Below are 18,032 nucleotides of genomic sequence, written 5' to 3'. Positions count from 1 at the left end.
TAGAAAATATTATCTCATTTAAAATGGCCTTGGAAGGGCCAGCATTGTAGCATACATGGTGAGTAAAGCTGCTGTCCGCCATGCAGGCATCCCCTATGGGCACTGATTTGAGTCCCAGCTTCTCCACTTCCAATCCAGCTCTCTGCTAACACACCTGGGAAAGCAGCAGAGAATGGCCAAATGCTTGGGCCCCTGCACGCATGTGCGAGACTGGAAGAAACTCCTGGCTTCAGACAAGCCCATCTCAGGCTGCTGTGGCCATCTGGGGAGCGACTCAGCGGGGGGAATGTTTGTCTCTCCCTCATTCTCTAACTTTGCCACTCCAATAAAATAAATCCTTTAAAACAAACAAACAAGGTCCTTGGAGAAGTTGGTGGAAATATGGCTACACCAAGGGCTCAGCTCTGCAAAACTGAAAGGTCCAGGGGGCAGGGAATGAGTCAGGGCCTTCAGGAAGAGTTCACAGAAGTGGCCCCTGCAAGCCTTCAGTCCCTGCCCACCACCCTCTGGATCATGGCCCCAAACTCACATATGGCACCAATGGCCTCCATGCCCCGACACCTCCTACTGCTCCTAGGTCATCCGCCCCTCATAATCCCCCTTCCAGCCAAGCAGAATCACTCCTTCACACGCAAGGCCCACGGCTGCCTTCGTGCACCCGTCCCAGACTCCCAGCCAATACATGAGTTCCCACTGTGAGTCAGGGTCACAGGCACCTTCTGTTCCCACAGCCCGATGGCCTGCTGTGGAACTCGCATCACAGTCTGCCTCCCCTTCCCCAGCATTCAGAACCAAGCCTGGAAGGTCACAGCATCGCAGGCACCCAGCACATGGCCTCGAAGCTTCTTCTACGGGAGGCACGCAGTGACTGTTAAACAGATCAAAACAGAGCACTGCGGGGGCAGGCCTTTGAGGCAGTGGGTAAGCCACTGGTGAGGACACCGGCAAGCCCTGAGTCCCATCTCCAACAGTTCCAGGCAGGAGGTGACGGTTTGATTAGTTGAGTCCCTGCCACCCACGTGGGAGATCTGGATTGAGTTCCGAGCTTCTGGTTTCAGCCTGGCCCAGGCCTGGCTGTTGTGGGCATTTGGGGAATGAACCAACGAATGGGAACTCAACTCACACTCTCCACCCCGTCGCCTTTCTCAATACAAATTAAAAAGAAAAAAAGAAATCGGAGCACTGCCATTTGTGTGAAGTATTGAAGTCCAGAAACATTTAGAGACAGGCTCAACCTTAAAAATCCTTACAGGAAAAGCTTGAGCAGCTAAGAACTGTGTCTCGGCTTTAGAGAAGCACCTCTTCTCTCTCCATCAAATGCCACCCACCTTCCTGTCCCCCCTAAGTCTCCTCACAGGCACCCCAAGATCCCCTCTGGTTTTACTTCTGCAAGAACGGCTTCTGAACAGGTGCACCCCAGTTTCCTCATCCTCTGGGAGCCAAAGAAGAACTAGCCATTTGTCACACTCTTCACGAGGCACGGGGATTCGACAGCTCCTTTCAGTAGCAATCTTCCTCTACGTGGACCTGTTTCTACAACAGCAGCCCCTTGCCAGAGGGGGGAATCAGCAATTCCTTTTGAAGAGACAGACAGCGAGAGCAAGTTCCCCTGTGCTGGCTCCCTCCCAAGTACCCACAACAGCTGCGGCTGGGCCAAGCCAAAGGCCCGAGCCAGAAACTCAATCCCGGTCCCCCACATGGGTGGCAGGGACCCAAACAGGGCAGGGACCCATATGGGCCACCTCCTGCTGCCTCCCAGGGTGTACATTAGCAGGAAGCTGGAATCGGCAAGAAAGCTGGGCCTGGAAGCCAGGCACTCTAACATGGGATGTAGGCAGCCCAAGCAGTGCTGAACCACGAGGCCAATCCCAGCTTTTAACGCCAAAGCAAGGCAATAAATCACCCACAGAAGGAAAAGTTACGGTGACCACCAGCACAGGCAGTGAGCATGTGTTCAGTGCCAGGCACACACCCGGGCATGACTTATATCCACCACCTCTTTCTGGAACAGGGGCTGGGAGGTAAGCAGGAAATACGAGGGCAATTCCAAAAGTTCATGGAAAAGGGAATTAAATATAAGGTATTTTGTGCAAAAACAAATTTTTAAGTCCATGTAGTCCTTTCATAATATACACTTTCCATGAACTTTCTGAAGACCCCTCATGAAACTGAGGCTCTGAGTGCTAGCGCTGTGGTTTGTGGGTAAAACCACTGCCTGCAGGGTTAGCATCCCATATGGGCACCAGTTCAAGTCCCAGCTACTCCGATCCAGCTCTCTGCTATGCCTGGGAAAGCAGAAGATGGCCCAGCTCCTTGGGCCCCTGCACCCACTTGGGAGACCGGAAGAAGCTCCATCTGCATAGAAGGCCCAGAAAAAGCTCCTGGCTCCAGATCGGCCCAGCTTTGGTCATTGTAGCCATTTGGGGGGTGAACCAGTGGATGGAAGATTCTCTATGCCACTGTAACTGCCTTTCAAATAAATATTTTTAAAAATTGAGACTCAGAAAGTCATCGATTTTCCCAGATGCTCCAAAGCCAAATTTGAACTTTTTTTTTTTTTTTTTTTTTGACAGGCAGAGTGGACAGTGAGAGAGAGAGACAGAGAGAAAGGTCTTCCTTTTGCCATTGGTTCACCCTCCAATGGCTGCTGCGGCCGGCACGCTGTGGCCAGCGCACCACGCTGATCCGAAGGCAAGAGCCAGGTGCTTCTCCTGGTCTCCCATGGGGTGCAGGGCCCAAGGACTTGGGCCATCCTCCACTGCACTCCTGGGCCACGACAGAGAGCTGGCCTGGAAGAGGGGCAACCGGGACAGAATCCGGCGCCCCAACCAGGACTAGAACCCGGTGTGCCGGCACCGCAGGCGGAGGATTAGCCTATTGAGCTGCGGCGCCAGCCTGAACTCAACTTCTAACTGCAAACCTGACCTCTTTCTGTAAAAGGAAAAAATGCATTTGTACCCATTTGATGGCAAGCCTACTGCTAGCAACAAGTTTCCTACATGAAGCAAGGGGTGGGCACTGAGGTGTTTCCTTTATCTCCTTGGCACCACTAGAGTGAAGACCAGCAAGGAGACGGGTAACACCCAGCAGTGCAAGGCCAGGCTTGGCTCGAGCCCTCCCTGGCCAAAGGCAGGCCCCCACACACGTCAGGGGAGGTGGTCACTGTACGCCTGGGATAGCAGACAGGACTAAGCAGCAGCAGACACTGCGGCACATGGAGGCTGAGCGGCACTTGACAGCTGTACCTGCGGGAGCTCCCCCGCCACGTCTGGAACCCTGGCGAGTACAGTCGGCACTGCACGGAAGAAATGACAAAGCCCAAAGGTGTTCCCAAGTTGGGTTATAATCCTCCAAAGCCTATCATCAAAAATTGGAGGGCAGGGGCTGGCATTGAGGTGCAGTGGGTTAAGCAACCACTAGCGACACTGGCATCCGTATCACAGTGCCAGTTCCAGTCTCAGCTACTCTGCAACCAATCCTTCTCTTTGCTAATGTGCCTGGGAAAGCAGTGGTGGGTAGTCCAAGCACTCCAACACCTGCCACCCATGTGGGAGACCCAGACAGAGTTCCTGGCTCCTGGCTTTGGCCTAGCCCAGCCCTGCCTGTTGCAGGTATTTGGGAAGATCTCTCTTCCATCTCTCATCCCTCCCTTTCTCGCTCTCCCTCTCTAATCAATCTCAAAAATCAAAACAGGAAGCCGGAGGCATATGGTCAGGTGCAGCCCCCTTTCACCGTCCTGAATGAGGCTTCACTTGGAGTCTGCATCTCTCATACGTCTTTCCTTCTCCCAACCACAGCAACTGCCACCAGAACACGATCTCCTCCACGGAGGATCCTGCCTCATCCGACCCACTCTTCCTCCCAGGTGCCCTTTCAGTTGTTCACAATCACGACAATGATCTCCCCCTGCTCTGACCACAAACACTGTTCCACTCAGCCCTGACCCATACTCGCCAATCTGTGCGTTCAGAACTCAACACACTTGACTTCAGAGCTGCAGCCTGGCACCACGTGAGTCACCCTTTCCTGAAGTTAAAATCAACACGCTAACTTGCTCTGGTCTAGGCCTTCAAGATGCAGAAAGGAGGAAATCCCAAGCCCTAACCTTGTGGGCCTCCTAGGCTCGTGGAGATGGATGATGCAAAATAAAAACTGGTACAGATGTGTCACAGTAGCACACCCAAGAGTATCCAAAGCATCGCATCTCCCCGTGTATTCCCTTCCTGTCATTGAGCTCCAGCTGTGGCTGTCATGGTTGCTCACTTATTTACTGCTGGTTCATCTCCATCAGGAGACAGCAGGATGGGAACCTGTATGTCTAATTCAACACTGCCCCCAGCACTCACAGCAGACATGAGCACAGAAACACCCACGCAAGACAGAGACTGCATTTGTGCAAGGAGGCAGGGGAGTGTCAGGAGCCACGCGCACTAAACCCAGCTCTGAGGTTCTTTTGGGCAGTGATTCTGAGGCAGGGAGACACAGCCAAAGCAGGGGATGTGGGTACAGAACACAAGGAAGGGGCAGACACAGCACAGGAGATCATGGCCTAAGCAAAGGTACGAGGGAAGACGACCAAGTCCATAGCTACTCGTCTACGCCAGCTCTACTCGAAAGTGGGTGGGGGCAGGTTCCAGGATTCTGCCTTTGGCTTGGCCCAGCCCTGGCTGTTGCAGACATTGAGGGAGTGAACCAGCACATGAGAGATCTGCCTCTGCCTTTCAAATAAGAAGATAAATGAATCAACATTTTTAAAAACACCAATTTTTAAGAAATCGGTGGATTTTGCCCCCTAGGTGACATCTGGCAATGCCCGACTTCTGGTTGCCAAGACCTGGGGCAGGGATGGCGCTGGCATCTGAGGAGCAGTCCGGGGGTGGTGCCAGCTGTTCCCCCACCCACACCCTGGCGTCCAGAGTGGCTTCCCCACGGCAGAGCGGCACCTGCTCTCGAAGGCTGGCAGTGCGGAGGCGCGACTCCCTGGCTGCAGACTGACATGCAAGGGATTCAGAGCGCATAGGCTCTCCTCCCAAGTTCCCAATCCCACTCACCCTTAACATCCTCTTCGGGTTGGAATTTGGACCATAGCCATGTTTGCTTGCCACCTGCTGTGGCCTCGGAGATTTCCAGCCTTCATCCGTGGGACACGCACAGGGCTCACTCGTTCCCTCTGAACTCTATGTCTCTGCAGCTCCCGCCCCATAAGCAAAGTTCCCAGCCAGAGACAGACGAGACACCAAGAGTTCCCCTGTAGCCCTGGATGGATGGCCACACAAACAATGGACATCAGTCAGGATGGCCCAAGACCGAGCTGTCCCTGCAAGTTCCAGGGCTGTGCACCTGAGCCTGCTCAGCCTGTCCTTGAAGGCAGAGTGGGCCTGAATGACAGCCATCCCCGACCCGAGCCCCGTTACCAGGGTTGTCGTGGAGAAGACTTATGGGGCGTCATCTCCCCAGGACCCTGGGCCTCGCCGGGTGTGGTGGGGATGGGAGCCGAGCAGCCAGGGAACAGCACGGCAGCCGGCAGGCCAAACCTGCCCTTGACAATGGCATCCGTGGTAGCTGCACAGTGTGCGTGTGAGGGGGTGCTGGCGCTGCTCACTTTCTCACACTGCCTCACAGCTCTTCAGCTGAGTGTCCTGGTCTCAACTGGGTCTGCTTGGTTTCACCCCAGGCCAAACACACTGTGTATTTGGTGTTACAATTCAGGCATTTCACATGATTCCCAATGGGAAATGAGACCGCCAATCTCCCTCCTACAAAAGATCCAAGCTGCGATTATTTCTAAGAGTAGACCCCCCAACGCTCACAAAGGCATCTCCTGTTACATTTCAAATTCCATTATGACAGAACGCTTCCCAAACTTCCCCATTTCTGTAATAGGCACAAAAATCACATCGTTTCAAGTCTTCACCAATAATCCTAAAAAGAGCTCACTGAAGTAGGAAATATTGATGCAGGAACTGAAAACTCATTTTACATGCAGCTTTTCATGGAAATAACCAGTCAAACAATAAAAACCAGGAGCAGGGGAGGGTGGGTAGGCGGCAGGCATCCGGCCTGGTGGTTAAAAGGCCCACGTCCCGTATTGGAGCACCTGGTCCAATTCCTGGCTCTTCCCAGTGCCGGCTTCAGGACTTGAGTCCCTGCCGTCCGTGTGGTAGCCACGGATTGAGAGTCTGGCTCTGAAGATTCTGGGCGTTTGGGGAATGAACCAGCAGGTGCTGTTCCCAAGTTCTTTAAAAACAGAAGTTGCTCCTTAAGTGGGGTGCACTCTTCCCATCCCAGACACAGCTGTGGACCCAGCACAGTCCCTCTCTACAGAGCCAAGAAAAGGGACAAGCGTGGCAATTCTGAGCAAGACGTGCAACTGCTGCAGTAGGAAGGTGGCAGTAGTGGTGCCCAGTTTGGTACAAGTCATCGTCCAGAAGCTCATTTGTAAGCAGGATATTCAACATGGAACACAAGCTTTATTTTATGTCCTTGAGCTACCCACAAAAGTTGACCGAATCTGATACATATCAGGCACTCAACATGGAAAGAAAATAGTAAAAATAGAATTCAAGGCTTTGATAGCACTTTTAAAACATACTAAAATACTTAAATACGCAGCTCATAATAAACCCCAAGCCATGAATCGGGGCCCCACTCCCTCTGTGAGCCAAGTGAAATGGGGTCCTGGGAAAGTCCAAGAGGGGGAGAACCCCAAACCCCAGGGCAAGGGCTTCTGGTAGAAGAGAATACACGTGGGGCCAGCGCCGTGGAGTAGCAGGTCAAGACTGAAACCAGCATCCCATATGTGTGCCGATTCCACTCCCAGTTGCTCTACTCCAATGCAGCTCCCTGCTGGTGAGCCTTGGGAGGCAGAAGATGGCCTTAGTGCTTGGAGCCCCACCATCCACTTGGGAAACCCAGCTGGAGTTCCAGGCTCCTGGCTTCCACCTGACCCCGCCCTGGCTGTTGCAGCCATTTGGGGAGTGAACCAAATGATGGTAGATAGGAACCCCTCTCCACCCGCCCCGCCTCCTCGCTCTTTCCGATTCGACCATTCAAATAAACACCTTTTTAAGAGAAGAACATCATGCTGTAGCAGCTGTCCACTGGAAGCAGGGGCTGTGGGGCCACTATGACACTCTCTGGGACAGAAGGGCACAAGACACCCTGCCTGCCACCCAAGCAGGCAACAGGAGCCGTGCAAGCTAGCCCATGGTGCGTGAGTGCGGGGTGGAGAGGATGGCCAGGAACTGCCAGGCCACTGTGAGGCAGTGGGGATGGAGAGAGGCCCTGGGAGGCTGCAGGAGGCTGTCCCCGCCGCTGTCAGTGATGTCCCAGGGCCCCGAGTGGGTTCTCAGAGATCTGACTAGGTCAGGGAGGAACTTTCTATACTTCAGAGGTGAAAACCATGCTACTGCCAATAAAGCTACACAGTCGGGTTTCTGTCTTCCTGTCCCTCGTCCTGCTTAAGATCGCAAAGCCCACAGTGGTGCCTCATCCAACCCAGCACGCTCACTTCACTCCAGCGTGAGGCTGGACACTCCACCTTGGTTTGCTCCAACCAGAGAGTGACACAAACGCACTAAACCGGGCTTGAAAAGGGAGAAGGCTTATCATTCGCCTGCTTTGTACCTTCTTTAAGCCTCCAAATAAAGCGTCCGTCTCCAGCTCAAATTCTTGGTCCAGCTCCTCTTCGTGCTCTGAGAAGAAAAACAACCCCTGTTAGTCAGAAATCCCAACTAGACCAGCTTGGCTGAACAGCAGCACAACCGAAACTGGACGACACCCTGGAACAGCTCCCTGCGGGCTGAGCAGCAGCGGGGCAAACAGGTCTCACCCGGCCTCCTTTCCGAGTTTCTGTGGCCCGACTTCCAGGGACATGTGGTAGGGCTGATGCAAACGTCCCTTTCAACTTATCAAAGCCACAGAGGAGAAGAGCCAAGGGAGCCAAGTGTCCAGCACAAGAAAACGTGGGACAGTCACACAGGCTCCGAGTTTCTTTCCCAGGGCTGGTGCTGTGGTGTAATGGGCTAAGCTGCCGCCCTTGTCACCGGCATCCCACACGGGCACTGGTTCGAGTCCCGGTTGCTCCACTTCCAATCCAGCTCCCTGCTAATGTGCCCAAGAAGGCACCAGATGATGCCCCAAGTCCTTGAGCCCCAGTGAAGCTCCTAGCCCAGCCCCAGCCATTGGAGCCATTTGGGGAGTGGGCCAGCAGAGGAACAATTAATCTATTTTTTTTTCTGCGTTATTTGTTTTTTGTGGCTTTGTTTTTTTTTGTTGTTGTTGTTTGTTTTTTTGACAGGCAGAGTGGACAGTGAAAGAGAGAGAAAGGTCTTCCTTTTGCCATTGGTTCACCCTCAAATGGCTGCCATGGCCGGCGCACCAGGCTGATCTGAAGCCAGGAGCCAGGTGCTTCTCCTGGTCTCTCACGTGGGTGCAGGGCCCAAGCACTTGGGCCATCCTCCACAGCACTCCCGGGCCACAGCAGAGAGCTGGCCTGCAAGAGCAGCAACCGGGACAGAATCCGGCGCCCTGACCGGGACTAGAACCCGGTGTGCCGGCGCCGCAAGGCAGAGGATTAGCCTAGTGAGCCGCGGCGCTGGCCAGAACAATTAATCTAACTCTTTCAAATAAGTAAATCTTTTAAAAAGCCCCCTCCCACACACATACAGACCACACTGCAACGTCCTGGTGACCGTAACTGCGTGCTGTGTTAGAATGTCAGGAAATAAAGTAGATCATGAGCGAAATCAGCATGTTCGTAACTGCACAGTTGACTGAAAACGAAACAGCTAAAATCTTCACCCAAATCCTTCCCGGGGACGTGCAATAGGCAGGCATGGTGCGAGAGAGGGACGAAACAGAACCACACTGCCTTGGCCTGGGCCCTAGGAAGACAGACCAACAGCAACTGGGGATGTAGCGCAGCGCGGAGCGAGGCGGGCCAGCAGACAGCCGAGGAGAGCTGCGGGGTTCCGAGGTCTGCAGCGGGATGGGCAAGGGCGGAGCTCAAGAAACTTTTTTTAAATAGAAAACTTTTATTTAATAAATGTAAGTTTCGAAAGCACAACTTTTGGATTATAGTGCTTCTTCCTCCCATAACCACCCTCCCACCCACAAACCATCCCATCTCCTACTCCTTCTTCCATCCCATTCTTCATTAAAATTCATTTTTAATTATCTTTATACAGAAGATCAACTCTATGCTAAGTATAGAAGCTGGAGATGAGGACTTAGCACTCAGTCTAATGGTAGTGATAAAGCCACAGAATGGCCGAAATTCTCCCCAAAAAGGGACAAAGAGTAGACAGACAAGAGATCGAGGAAAAAAAAAAAAATCAATGCTTCTCAGACTAACAAAGGTACAAAACCCACAGGAAACTGAAAAGCTGCTACCCAAAAGGGGAATGTGGGGATTAGCATCACTCGGTCATTACCATGAGATGACGCTGGTTTCAGGGGAGGACCGGAGCAGGATCGCACATGCTAGAAACAAATGGCAGCTCCAGCTCCAAACCATAGGCTAAGCGGCTCCCAGCACGAGAGGGCGGGGTACTGCACACGGGCCCACGGTACCACACACGACCGGAAGCCTCATCCCCATCACGTTCCCTGTGCTCCTGGAGAGCCACAGTGCTGCTGGTTGCCATGCACCATGGCTGCAGCTGCACACAAATTGAAACAATATAAAACCTTGAGCTTTCTTACGTTTTAAGAAAAACATTCTCACTGCTTATGGATGTGTATCTATTTGCAAAGAGCTTTTCTCCAGAAACATTTATGGAATACAAATATACAAATAAGTATTTAATAATTACAACTATAGGAACATGGCGATTCTTCCTGCCCTCCCACCCCTCTTCCTCCTCCCTCTCCTAGTCCCATTCTTATTTTTACTAAGATTTATTTTCAATTAACTTTATTTAACAGTTAATCATGTACATGAAGAGGTCAACAAATAGTATGGGGGGAAAAAATTGTTCCATAACAGTCAAGACAAGGGCTGTTCAAAGTCATTGCATCTCAGAGTGAGAATTTCACTTCTATGTTACCTTTTAGGTGCTCCATTGGCTATGACAGGTCAGGGAGAACATATGGTATTTGTCAGCCATATCTGACAAATCTGATCTCAGAAGCAAAGAAATCAGTTACCTGAAGTTTACTGGCTAACCCTGGATTCCCTGAAGGTGGCACATAGCTCCCTCTAGTGGAGAAAAAGGAACCATCTGCAGACAGGAGAATTAGGAAATCCTGCCCAGTGCTGTCCAATAGAAATGCAGTAGGAGGTCCACTCCCAAGCTTAAAGTTTCTAACAGCCATACAGCTGGGGAATATCCCCATATATGCAAAATGTTATTTCGACAGGAATCAACATTAAACAATGATTAAGGAGCAATTTAAGCTCCCTTTTTCTTACCAATTATTTGTAATCCAGCGTACGTGTCACCCTGCCAGCACATCTCAGTTCAGACTAGTCACACAGAAGTGCTCTCCATCCACACGTGGTTCATGGCCACGGTACTGGTAGAGCTCTGCCTAGACCAAAACCGCTCCCCCCCAATCTTTTACGGAAGTCCTACAGACCGCCCTTTGACTTGACACAAGCAAACGCTATACTGAAAGCGAACCTTCATCCCTACGGCCTTACATACAGACTGTCAGACCCAGCCGCCCTCCCCTGGCTTGCAGTTCCTGTCTGTAATCGGATGATCACAAGGCAACTCCTCCCTGTGGATTCGCTAAATTGAGAGTGGTGCACGAGTCACAAAACTCAGATTTCAATGATCGTCTTTGTCTTTAACATCCTAACTCTGGACTTCACTCAGAGGCTTCACAGGAACCCCAGGCCTGGATCTAACAAGGTAATAACCAATCTTCCTCCACGGACCCCAGACAGACCCCAGGCCCACGTGGCCATCACAGCACTCTCGGAACGGTGCAGCTGAGCCCTGCACGTGAGCCGACCACCGGCCGCTCCAGCTCAGCTTTCATCTAAGGTTCACCCCCTTTCCGCCCTCAGGAAGCCTAGGAATTGAGCCACAGCTGCTCTACTCCTTGCTCTGTGCCCAGCAAAACAAGCCACTCCCTGCCACCTTCCCACTGCCAGTGACCAGCCTGCTGGACATCACGTGAGCAAGCCTGGGCTTTAGTTGGGTTTCTACAACATGGAATCAACTTTAAGTTAGACCTTCAATCCATTTATGATTCTTTTGGAAATCCCTGGCTTAAGTTAGCCTGGAGAGTCAGACAGAACATAGACCGGGACCCCACAGCGAGAGGTCTCCAAGGAGGCTGGCCCCTGGAGCCTCTCCCGTTCTACCTATGTGTGGGAGGAGCCCACACCCCCACCACTGAGCGGGACTGCAGTTTTCCTCAACACACAAGAGGTCTCAGCAAACAGAAGCCCAGAGTGGGTGAGGATTCTCTTCCTGTGGTGTGGGATGAACCGTGCCACCCAGAACCATCAGGCAGAGTCAGCTCTGTCTTCTGATGCGTGGGTTCCATCTCCCCAAATCCAGTGTTCCATACGGGAATGAAGAGATGTCTGCTGATGAGCCTAGATTCCATCCTCCCACCACCACCACAACACACATCAAAGCCCACCTTACCTCCCCAGCGGGAGGATCTGCATTGTAATCACTGCCAACGGGCTATGGCAGCAAACTGGTTACTTGAAATCTCTACCTAACCTACCTACTCCTCTCTCAACATTTTGATGGGAAATTAATTCCGGGGGGTGGGGGGTGGATAATTAGAAGGCAATCATCAGGAATAAAAAGAAAAAAGACACACAAACACACACCCGAGTCCAACGTCACCAGGGAACAGCACACCCAGCCACAGTGCCCGTGTCCTGCTGCCCCGTCAGCTCCTGTGGATACTGGCTCAAGGAAGCCACAGGACACAGCAGATTGTGCCCGTAAATGAATGGGAAAGAGGAGCAGAAAGATGGACTGCTAAGTCTGAGATTTTAGCGCTAAGCAACTCTCAAATGCTCATACAGAGGGGTCTGAGAAGGTACCGGCTTTCCATGACACACTAGAGGCCTGGGGGCTCCTTCCCTCCTTCTCCAATTCTCAGGGAATGAGAACATGATTTAGAGATAACCCAAGCAAAAGATGAGGTTGTGAACAGGACGCAACAACCTGCACACACGAGCTGCCTACCTACTATTGGCCTAAGGTACCCTGGGATCCAGCAGGGCCCACCTGCAGGTGCACAGTTTGTAGCAGAGTCCCTGTTGCTCTTAGGGGAGGTCGAGGAAGCCTCAGAGTGAAATGGAAACTCTTAGGACAGGACAGAGCCTGCGCACCTTCCGTGTGTGGGGGCCACCCTGGGGTGCCAGCTGGGCAGCAGGAGGGAGGAGCTGCCAGGGCTTGCCCCCCCCCAATCCCTCCAACGCAGACTTCACCCCAAGGCACAGTGAGAGGTCTATTAACAGGAGGAAGAAAGCAGCTGATCTGGAAGTCACCATCCCCTACCCAGGGGAAGAAAACACCTTTGCTCTCTTTAGGGTCACAGCTAAGGCTCCTCTAATCAAAGATAAGAGGAGGCCCACGGTGTTGAACATTAAGTTGTACACTGCACAGAGGCTTTCATAAGGAAGTGAAGCCACAAAGAAACAGTTACACTCAGTGGGCTGCGGGGAGGAACCCGATAGGGCGAGGAGTGACCTGGTGGTGCTCACTGGGGCTGGGGGCTGCAGAGGCGTGGTGCTCTTCTCTGCATGCCAGGGGTCCTCAGAAGGATGTGCCTTTCCTCCTGGCACGCAGAGGGCAGCTGTCACACGGGGGTCCCACGATGGCCCCACGGACAAGGGTGGGGAGCACGGGAGGGAGATGGCCTTGCTCCTGTTTTCTCAAATGCCAAGGCACCACATTTTCAGGGTCACGTTCCTGAACCCCATCACCTACCTTGTGACCAGTGTCAGTACAGGAGGACAAGCGTTGAGGGAAAGGGGGTGGGGGGAGGGAGCTAGGAAGCCAGGACTCCCAGCTGGAATTCAGTGACACTGGGCACAGACTGTGGGAAGCATCCTTATCCTGCAGGGGCAATGCGCCTGGCTCCCATCACAAAGTCTTGGTACTGAAAGGCACTTTGGGGCCTGTGCTGTGGTGTATTGGGTAAAGCCGCTGCCTGCAGTGCCAGCATCCCATATGGGCGCCAGTTCGAGACCCGGCTGCTCCACTTCCGATCCAGCTCTCTGCTGTGGCCTGGGAAAGCAGAAGATGGCCCAAGTCCTTGGGCCACTGCCCCGGTGGGAGACCTGGAAGAAGCTCCTGGCTTTGGATCAGCTCAGCTCTGACCACTGCAGCCATCTGGGGGAGTGAACCAGCAGATGCAAGACCTCTCTTTCTGCCCTTCTCCTTTCCTCCGCCATCGTGGTGGGTGTCCCTGACTCTCCCTCGCCATGTCTTCTCACAAGACCTTCAGAATCAAGAGGTTCCTGGCCAAAAAAAAACAAAAACCAAACCGCCCCATCCCACAATGGATTCAGATGAAAACTGGTAATAAAATCAGGTATAACTCCAAGAGGAGACATTGGAGAAGAACCTAGCTGGGTCTATAAGGAATTGCACTTGAATGGCGCGCACATTTCTTCTGTCTCAATGTCACTATCACCACATCAAGCTGAAGATGTCACCATCATCTGGACAGCTGGACATGTTTGATTAGGGCTGTGACCAGTGGGCTGGTTCAGTAATAAATATGTGAGACCTTTTGAAAAAAAAAAAAAAAAAGACCTCTCTTTCTGCCTCTCTGTAGCTCTGCCTAAGAAAGGAGGAGGGAAGGAGGAGGAAAGGAGGAGGAAAGGAGGAGGAAAGGAGGTGGGAAGGAGGCGGGAAGGAGGCGGGAAGGAGGCGGGAAGGAGGCGGGAAGGAGGCGGGAAGGAGGCGGGAAGGAGGCGGGAAGAACGAACGGAAGAACGAACGGAAGAACGAACGGAAGAACGAACGGAAGAACGAACGGAAGAACGAACGGAAGAACGAACGGAAGAACGAACGGAAGAACGAACGGAAGAACGAACGGAAGAACGAACGGAAGAACGAACGGAAGAACGAACGGAAGAACGAACGGAAGAACGAACGGAAGAACGAACGGAAGAACGAACGGAAGGAAGGAGGCACCTGGTGGTTGTATGTAGGTTACCTGGCTCCTAGGACAAGACCATCTTTCAAGGCCTTTGTTTACCTTAGCAGCCACTTACAATCAAGCTCATCCAATCACAAAGCAAGTGGGAGAAACTCCCTCCCTCTCATGCCCAGGAGCCTTAGTGTGGGGCACAGTGTAGGAAAACTCCACCCTCCACAGCAGCTCTGCCCTAGTCTCAGGGACAGCAATAAGGAAGCCCACAGGCACCTGCGGGAACCAACAAAAGGCAGAAAGCAACCGAACGCATTCGACTACAGGGCCTCCCGCCTCAAGAACACCTCTAATGGGAAAATGAAGAAACCCGGGGTGGGGATTCAGACCAGTGCTTTACCAGAAGCCCAAAGGCTCCCCCTGTGGTGGGATTATTTAAGGAAACATTCGCCACAGATCACTGAAGATTACAGACAGGAGAATATAGCACCTGTGAACCTAAGGCACCCGTCCCCGGAAAGCACCATGCATGTACAGAATGTCATTCCCCTGTAAGTTTGCAGGAAGAAGCCACTGCACAGAAGGCGGCCTGGGCTCTGGGAAGTCATCCGGGTCCAGGAGAGCCGCTGCTCCCGTCATGTTCACAGCAGAAAGAAGGCTGGGATGTACAAATACAAGAACTAGTTCCTGGAGAGAACAGATCTACGGAACAGGCAAGTCTTTGATACAGTTCTTAAGGCAGGATTCAAAATGTAAGAAAATGATACGGAACTATGTCAATACATTTGCAATTGTTGATGAAGTGGGAAAACCGAATTGCTCATACTGACTTAAGAAGAAAACCTCCATAAAGCAATAACCCTGAAAAACTCCAAGCAGTTTTCAACACTTCTACTCCCAGAAGAATTTCCAGGGCCGGCATTATGGAGCAGCGGGATAAGTTGCCGCCTGCTCTGCTGCACTCCCCTACGGGCATCAGCTGCTCCACTTCTGATCCAGCTCCCTACTAATGTGCCCAGGAAAGCAGAAGAGGATGGCTCAAGTGCTTGGATCCCTGCCATGCATGCAGGAGAGCCGTATGGAGTTCTAGGCTCCTGACTTCAGCATGGCCTAACCCCAGCCATTGCTGGCATTTGGGGAGTGAACCAGTAGATGGAAAGCCTTTATCTCTCCATCTCCAATTCATTTACCTAAAGGCAGAGTCTCTCTCTCAAAGATTGTGAGAGAGAGAAAGAATGAATCAGGCCAGGATAGACCTCCAAGTCAATGACACCAAACTGATGCACACACCGCATAGAGTACTTACACATACCTGGCTCCAGCTTCCTGCCAACCCAGATCCTAGGAGGCAGCTGGGATAGTGCAAGTCACTGGGTCCCTGCCACCCATGTGTGAGACCCCTCAGTTCACTTCCAGGCTCCTAGCTTCAGCCCCATTTCCACCCATCCCTGCCCCTCTCCCCATCCCATTGCAGACATTTGAGGGATGAACCAGTGGATGGGTGCTCTCTGGGTTTGTCTCTGCCTCTCAAATCAGAATTTAAAAAAAAAAAATTCAAAGTGAGATGAAACACTTACTGTTTAGTTACCCATTTGCAAAAATCTAATTTAATGCTCCATTTCACATACACCGAACACATGTGAGATAGGCTAAGGAGTAAAGACTCAACTTGCTGAGAGCACAGAGTGGACATGCTCCTGGAGGGGACACGCTAATTGGCACAGCCTCCTCGGAGCGCAGCCCGCGTCGATCTATCAAGAAGCTGAAGGATGTCCCCGTAGTGTCACCCAAGGATTCCTATTCTGCAATTCCTTCAGAAAAAGTCAGATACAATAAGACACATGCATTTCATACAAAACAAATGAGCTGCGCACTCAACTCATGAAGCTGGAACAAAAAGCAACCAAGCAAAACCAGAGAAACAATAAGGAAAGAAATAATAAGAGCAGAAATCAATGAATTAGAGAACAAAAAACCATTGAGAACTCTAACAAGGCCAAGAGCTGGAGAGATTAATAAGCTCTCAGGCACAGTTGATGAGAGGGGGAAAAATAGGAGGAAGGGAGGTTTGGAGAGAGAAAAGCCGGGAAGAATTTAAGACATAAACAAAATGTCCGAGAAATAAATGATGACCAAAGAACAAAAGTGAAAATGAGAGTTCTATGAACCCCAATACACTCATTGAATACCTACAAAAAACAGATTTCCAGAAAGCTACAAATGTCAAAAAGGACATAAGAAATAGGCATTTTAAACTTAAATCAATAGGGAGCAGATTGGAACAAAGACATCGCCTCCCAGATGCTTTCACAGTGGCCGCCTCCTACCACAACATTATTCACTGATGAGAATTCAATTGATTTTATATGGGATATCGCATTAAATCTCATTAAATACACGGCTTTGGGGCAGGCATTTAGTCTCTGGTTAGGATGCTGTCGGGACACCTGCAGCCCACACCGCCGACCCTGGGATTCAGTCACAGCTCTGCTCCCGAGTCTGGTTTCCCACTAATACGCACCCCAGGAGGTATCAGGTGACCACTCAGGTATTTCCATCCCTGCCATCCATGTGGGAGACCTGGATGAAGCTTCTATCTCCCAGCTTTGACCTAGCCCAGCACCGGCTGCTGCAGGTACGTGGGGAGGGAACCAGCAGATGGACGCCTTCTCTGGCTGTCTCTCAAAAAATAATCTGAATACATGGTCCTCTTCTGGGTGGAAGCAGCAATTCTTTCACACTTACTGTGCAAGCCTTCTGATGCATGGCACATCCCATCTTTCTCCATGTTAAATGCAACAGAAAGTTGCTTTATCCACTAAGCCATAAGGCACAAGCTGAATGTAGTGGCTGTGAATTCGCCCAAGACTGCAGAGCCCCAGGGGTTTGGTCACCCAGCCTTGCAGACCAATACCCCACCCAGTATTTCCGCATAACCATGGCTCTCTATGTGGTAAACTTGTGGGGGTGAGGGGAGCAGATGGAGTGTTCCGTTCAGTCCCTGCTTTGGATTTTCCACAGAGATTCCATTGGACTTAGGCTGTTAAAATCATTAAGGCTGCTGTCTCTAATGGCCTGGCAATCCTGCTACTACTAACAAGAGTGTATCAGTGAGCTTTTTGTTACTATAACGAAACACCTGGCAGGATGCTTATGAAGCAAAGATGTTTATTTTGGTCCATGGTTCTAGAGAGTTGAGAAAAGACAGACACCAAGCAGTCACAGTGGTTTGGCTTCTGATGAGACTAGAGAATGGTCGTGGCATATCATGTGCAGAAGAAGGTCTACGTGGTGACCCAGAAAGCACAGGGGACAGCAGGGCCCAACCCAGCTTTTATAAAGCCAATCCTCTTACAAAAACTACCTCCAGAGGGCACACTAGCAGTGACCGAGGGCCTCCCACCCGGCCCTCCTCCCAGGCATGATCACTGGATTAACTGGATACCACTAACTTACAACGTTGCACAAGTTTGGGAGCCAAATAATGTTCAAACCAGAGCAGGGAGGGAACTGAACAGGCACCTAATCTGTGTCCAGCATGCACAGTCCTATGGACACAGGAGTCCTGTCACCTACCAAGCATATTTTGAGTCTCTGGTATGTCCCAGGAACTACATGTGTTCTAAATAGAAATTCTCTCAAAAACGCATAGCACATGCAACACTGGAAAAAGACAAATCTCCCAGTGACCTAACCTCTATAATGCAGGTAAGTAGCAGTTTTTCTTCTTGTCCATTTTTTAAAGATATGAGACATGGAATCAAGAAGGTTCAACATTGCACCAGTGAAACATACTTTAGCAAGGCAGGGGAACCCAGCTTCCGTGAACTGGCCAAACTATTTCAGGAGGAATATGTGCCGTGGGAGTGGCCCGAGACACTTTGGTGCTGGTCATCAAAAGCAAAGCGTAGGGGACAATGTCATGGCACAGCGGTTAAGCCACCACCTGC

General features: G+C 51.5%; 2 protein-coding genes across 6 annotated transcripts in view; one reads left to right on the top strand and one right to left on the bottom strand.

Moving 5' to 3' along the window:
• Positions 1–18,032, bottom strand: part of HHAT (hedgehog acyltransferase) — a 310,399-nt gene that overhangs the window by 270,292 nt on the left and 22,075 nt on the right. For all 5 annotated transcript variants that reach the window (XM_062211312.1, XM_062211314.1, XM_062211315.1 and 2 more), the window contains exon 3: positions 7,627–7,694. In XM_062211312.1, coding sequence (XP_062067296.1) covers positions 7,627–7,694 — 68 coding nt within the window. The remainder of the gene's footprint in view (positions 1–7,626; positions 7,695–18,032) is intronic.
• Positions 13,409–13,739, top strand: LOC133773725 (large ribosomal subunit protein eL39-like). Its single transcript, XM_062211311.1, has one exon. It carries the CDS (start codon positions 13,409–13,411, stop codon positions 13,553–13,555), a length of 147 nt encoding a protein of 48 aa, XP_062067295.1. The 3' UTR covers positions 13,556–13,739.

Source organism: Lepus europaeus, chromosome 14 (genome assembly GCF_033115175.1).
Source record: "Lepus europaeus isolate LE1 chromosome 14, mLepTim1.pri, whole genome shotgun sequence".
Lineage (NCBI taxonomy): Eukaryota > Metazoa > Chordata > Mammalia > Lagomorpha > Leporidae > Lepus > Lepus europaeus.
This window is presented reverse-complemented; position numbering and strand designations above follow the sequence as displayed.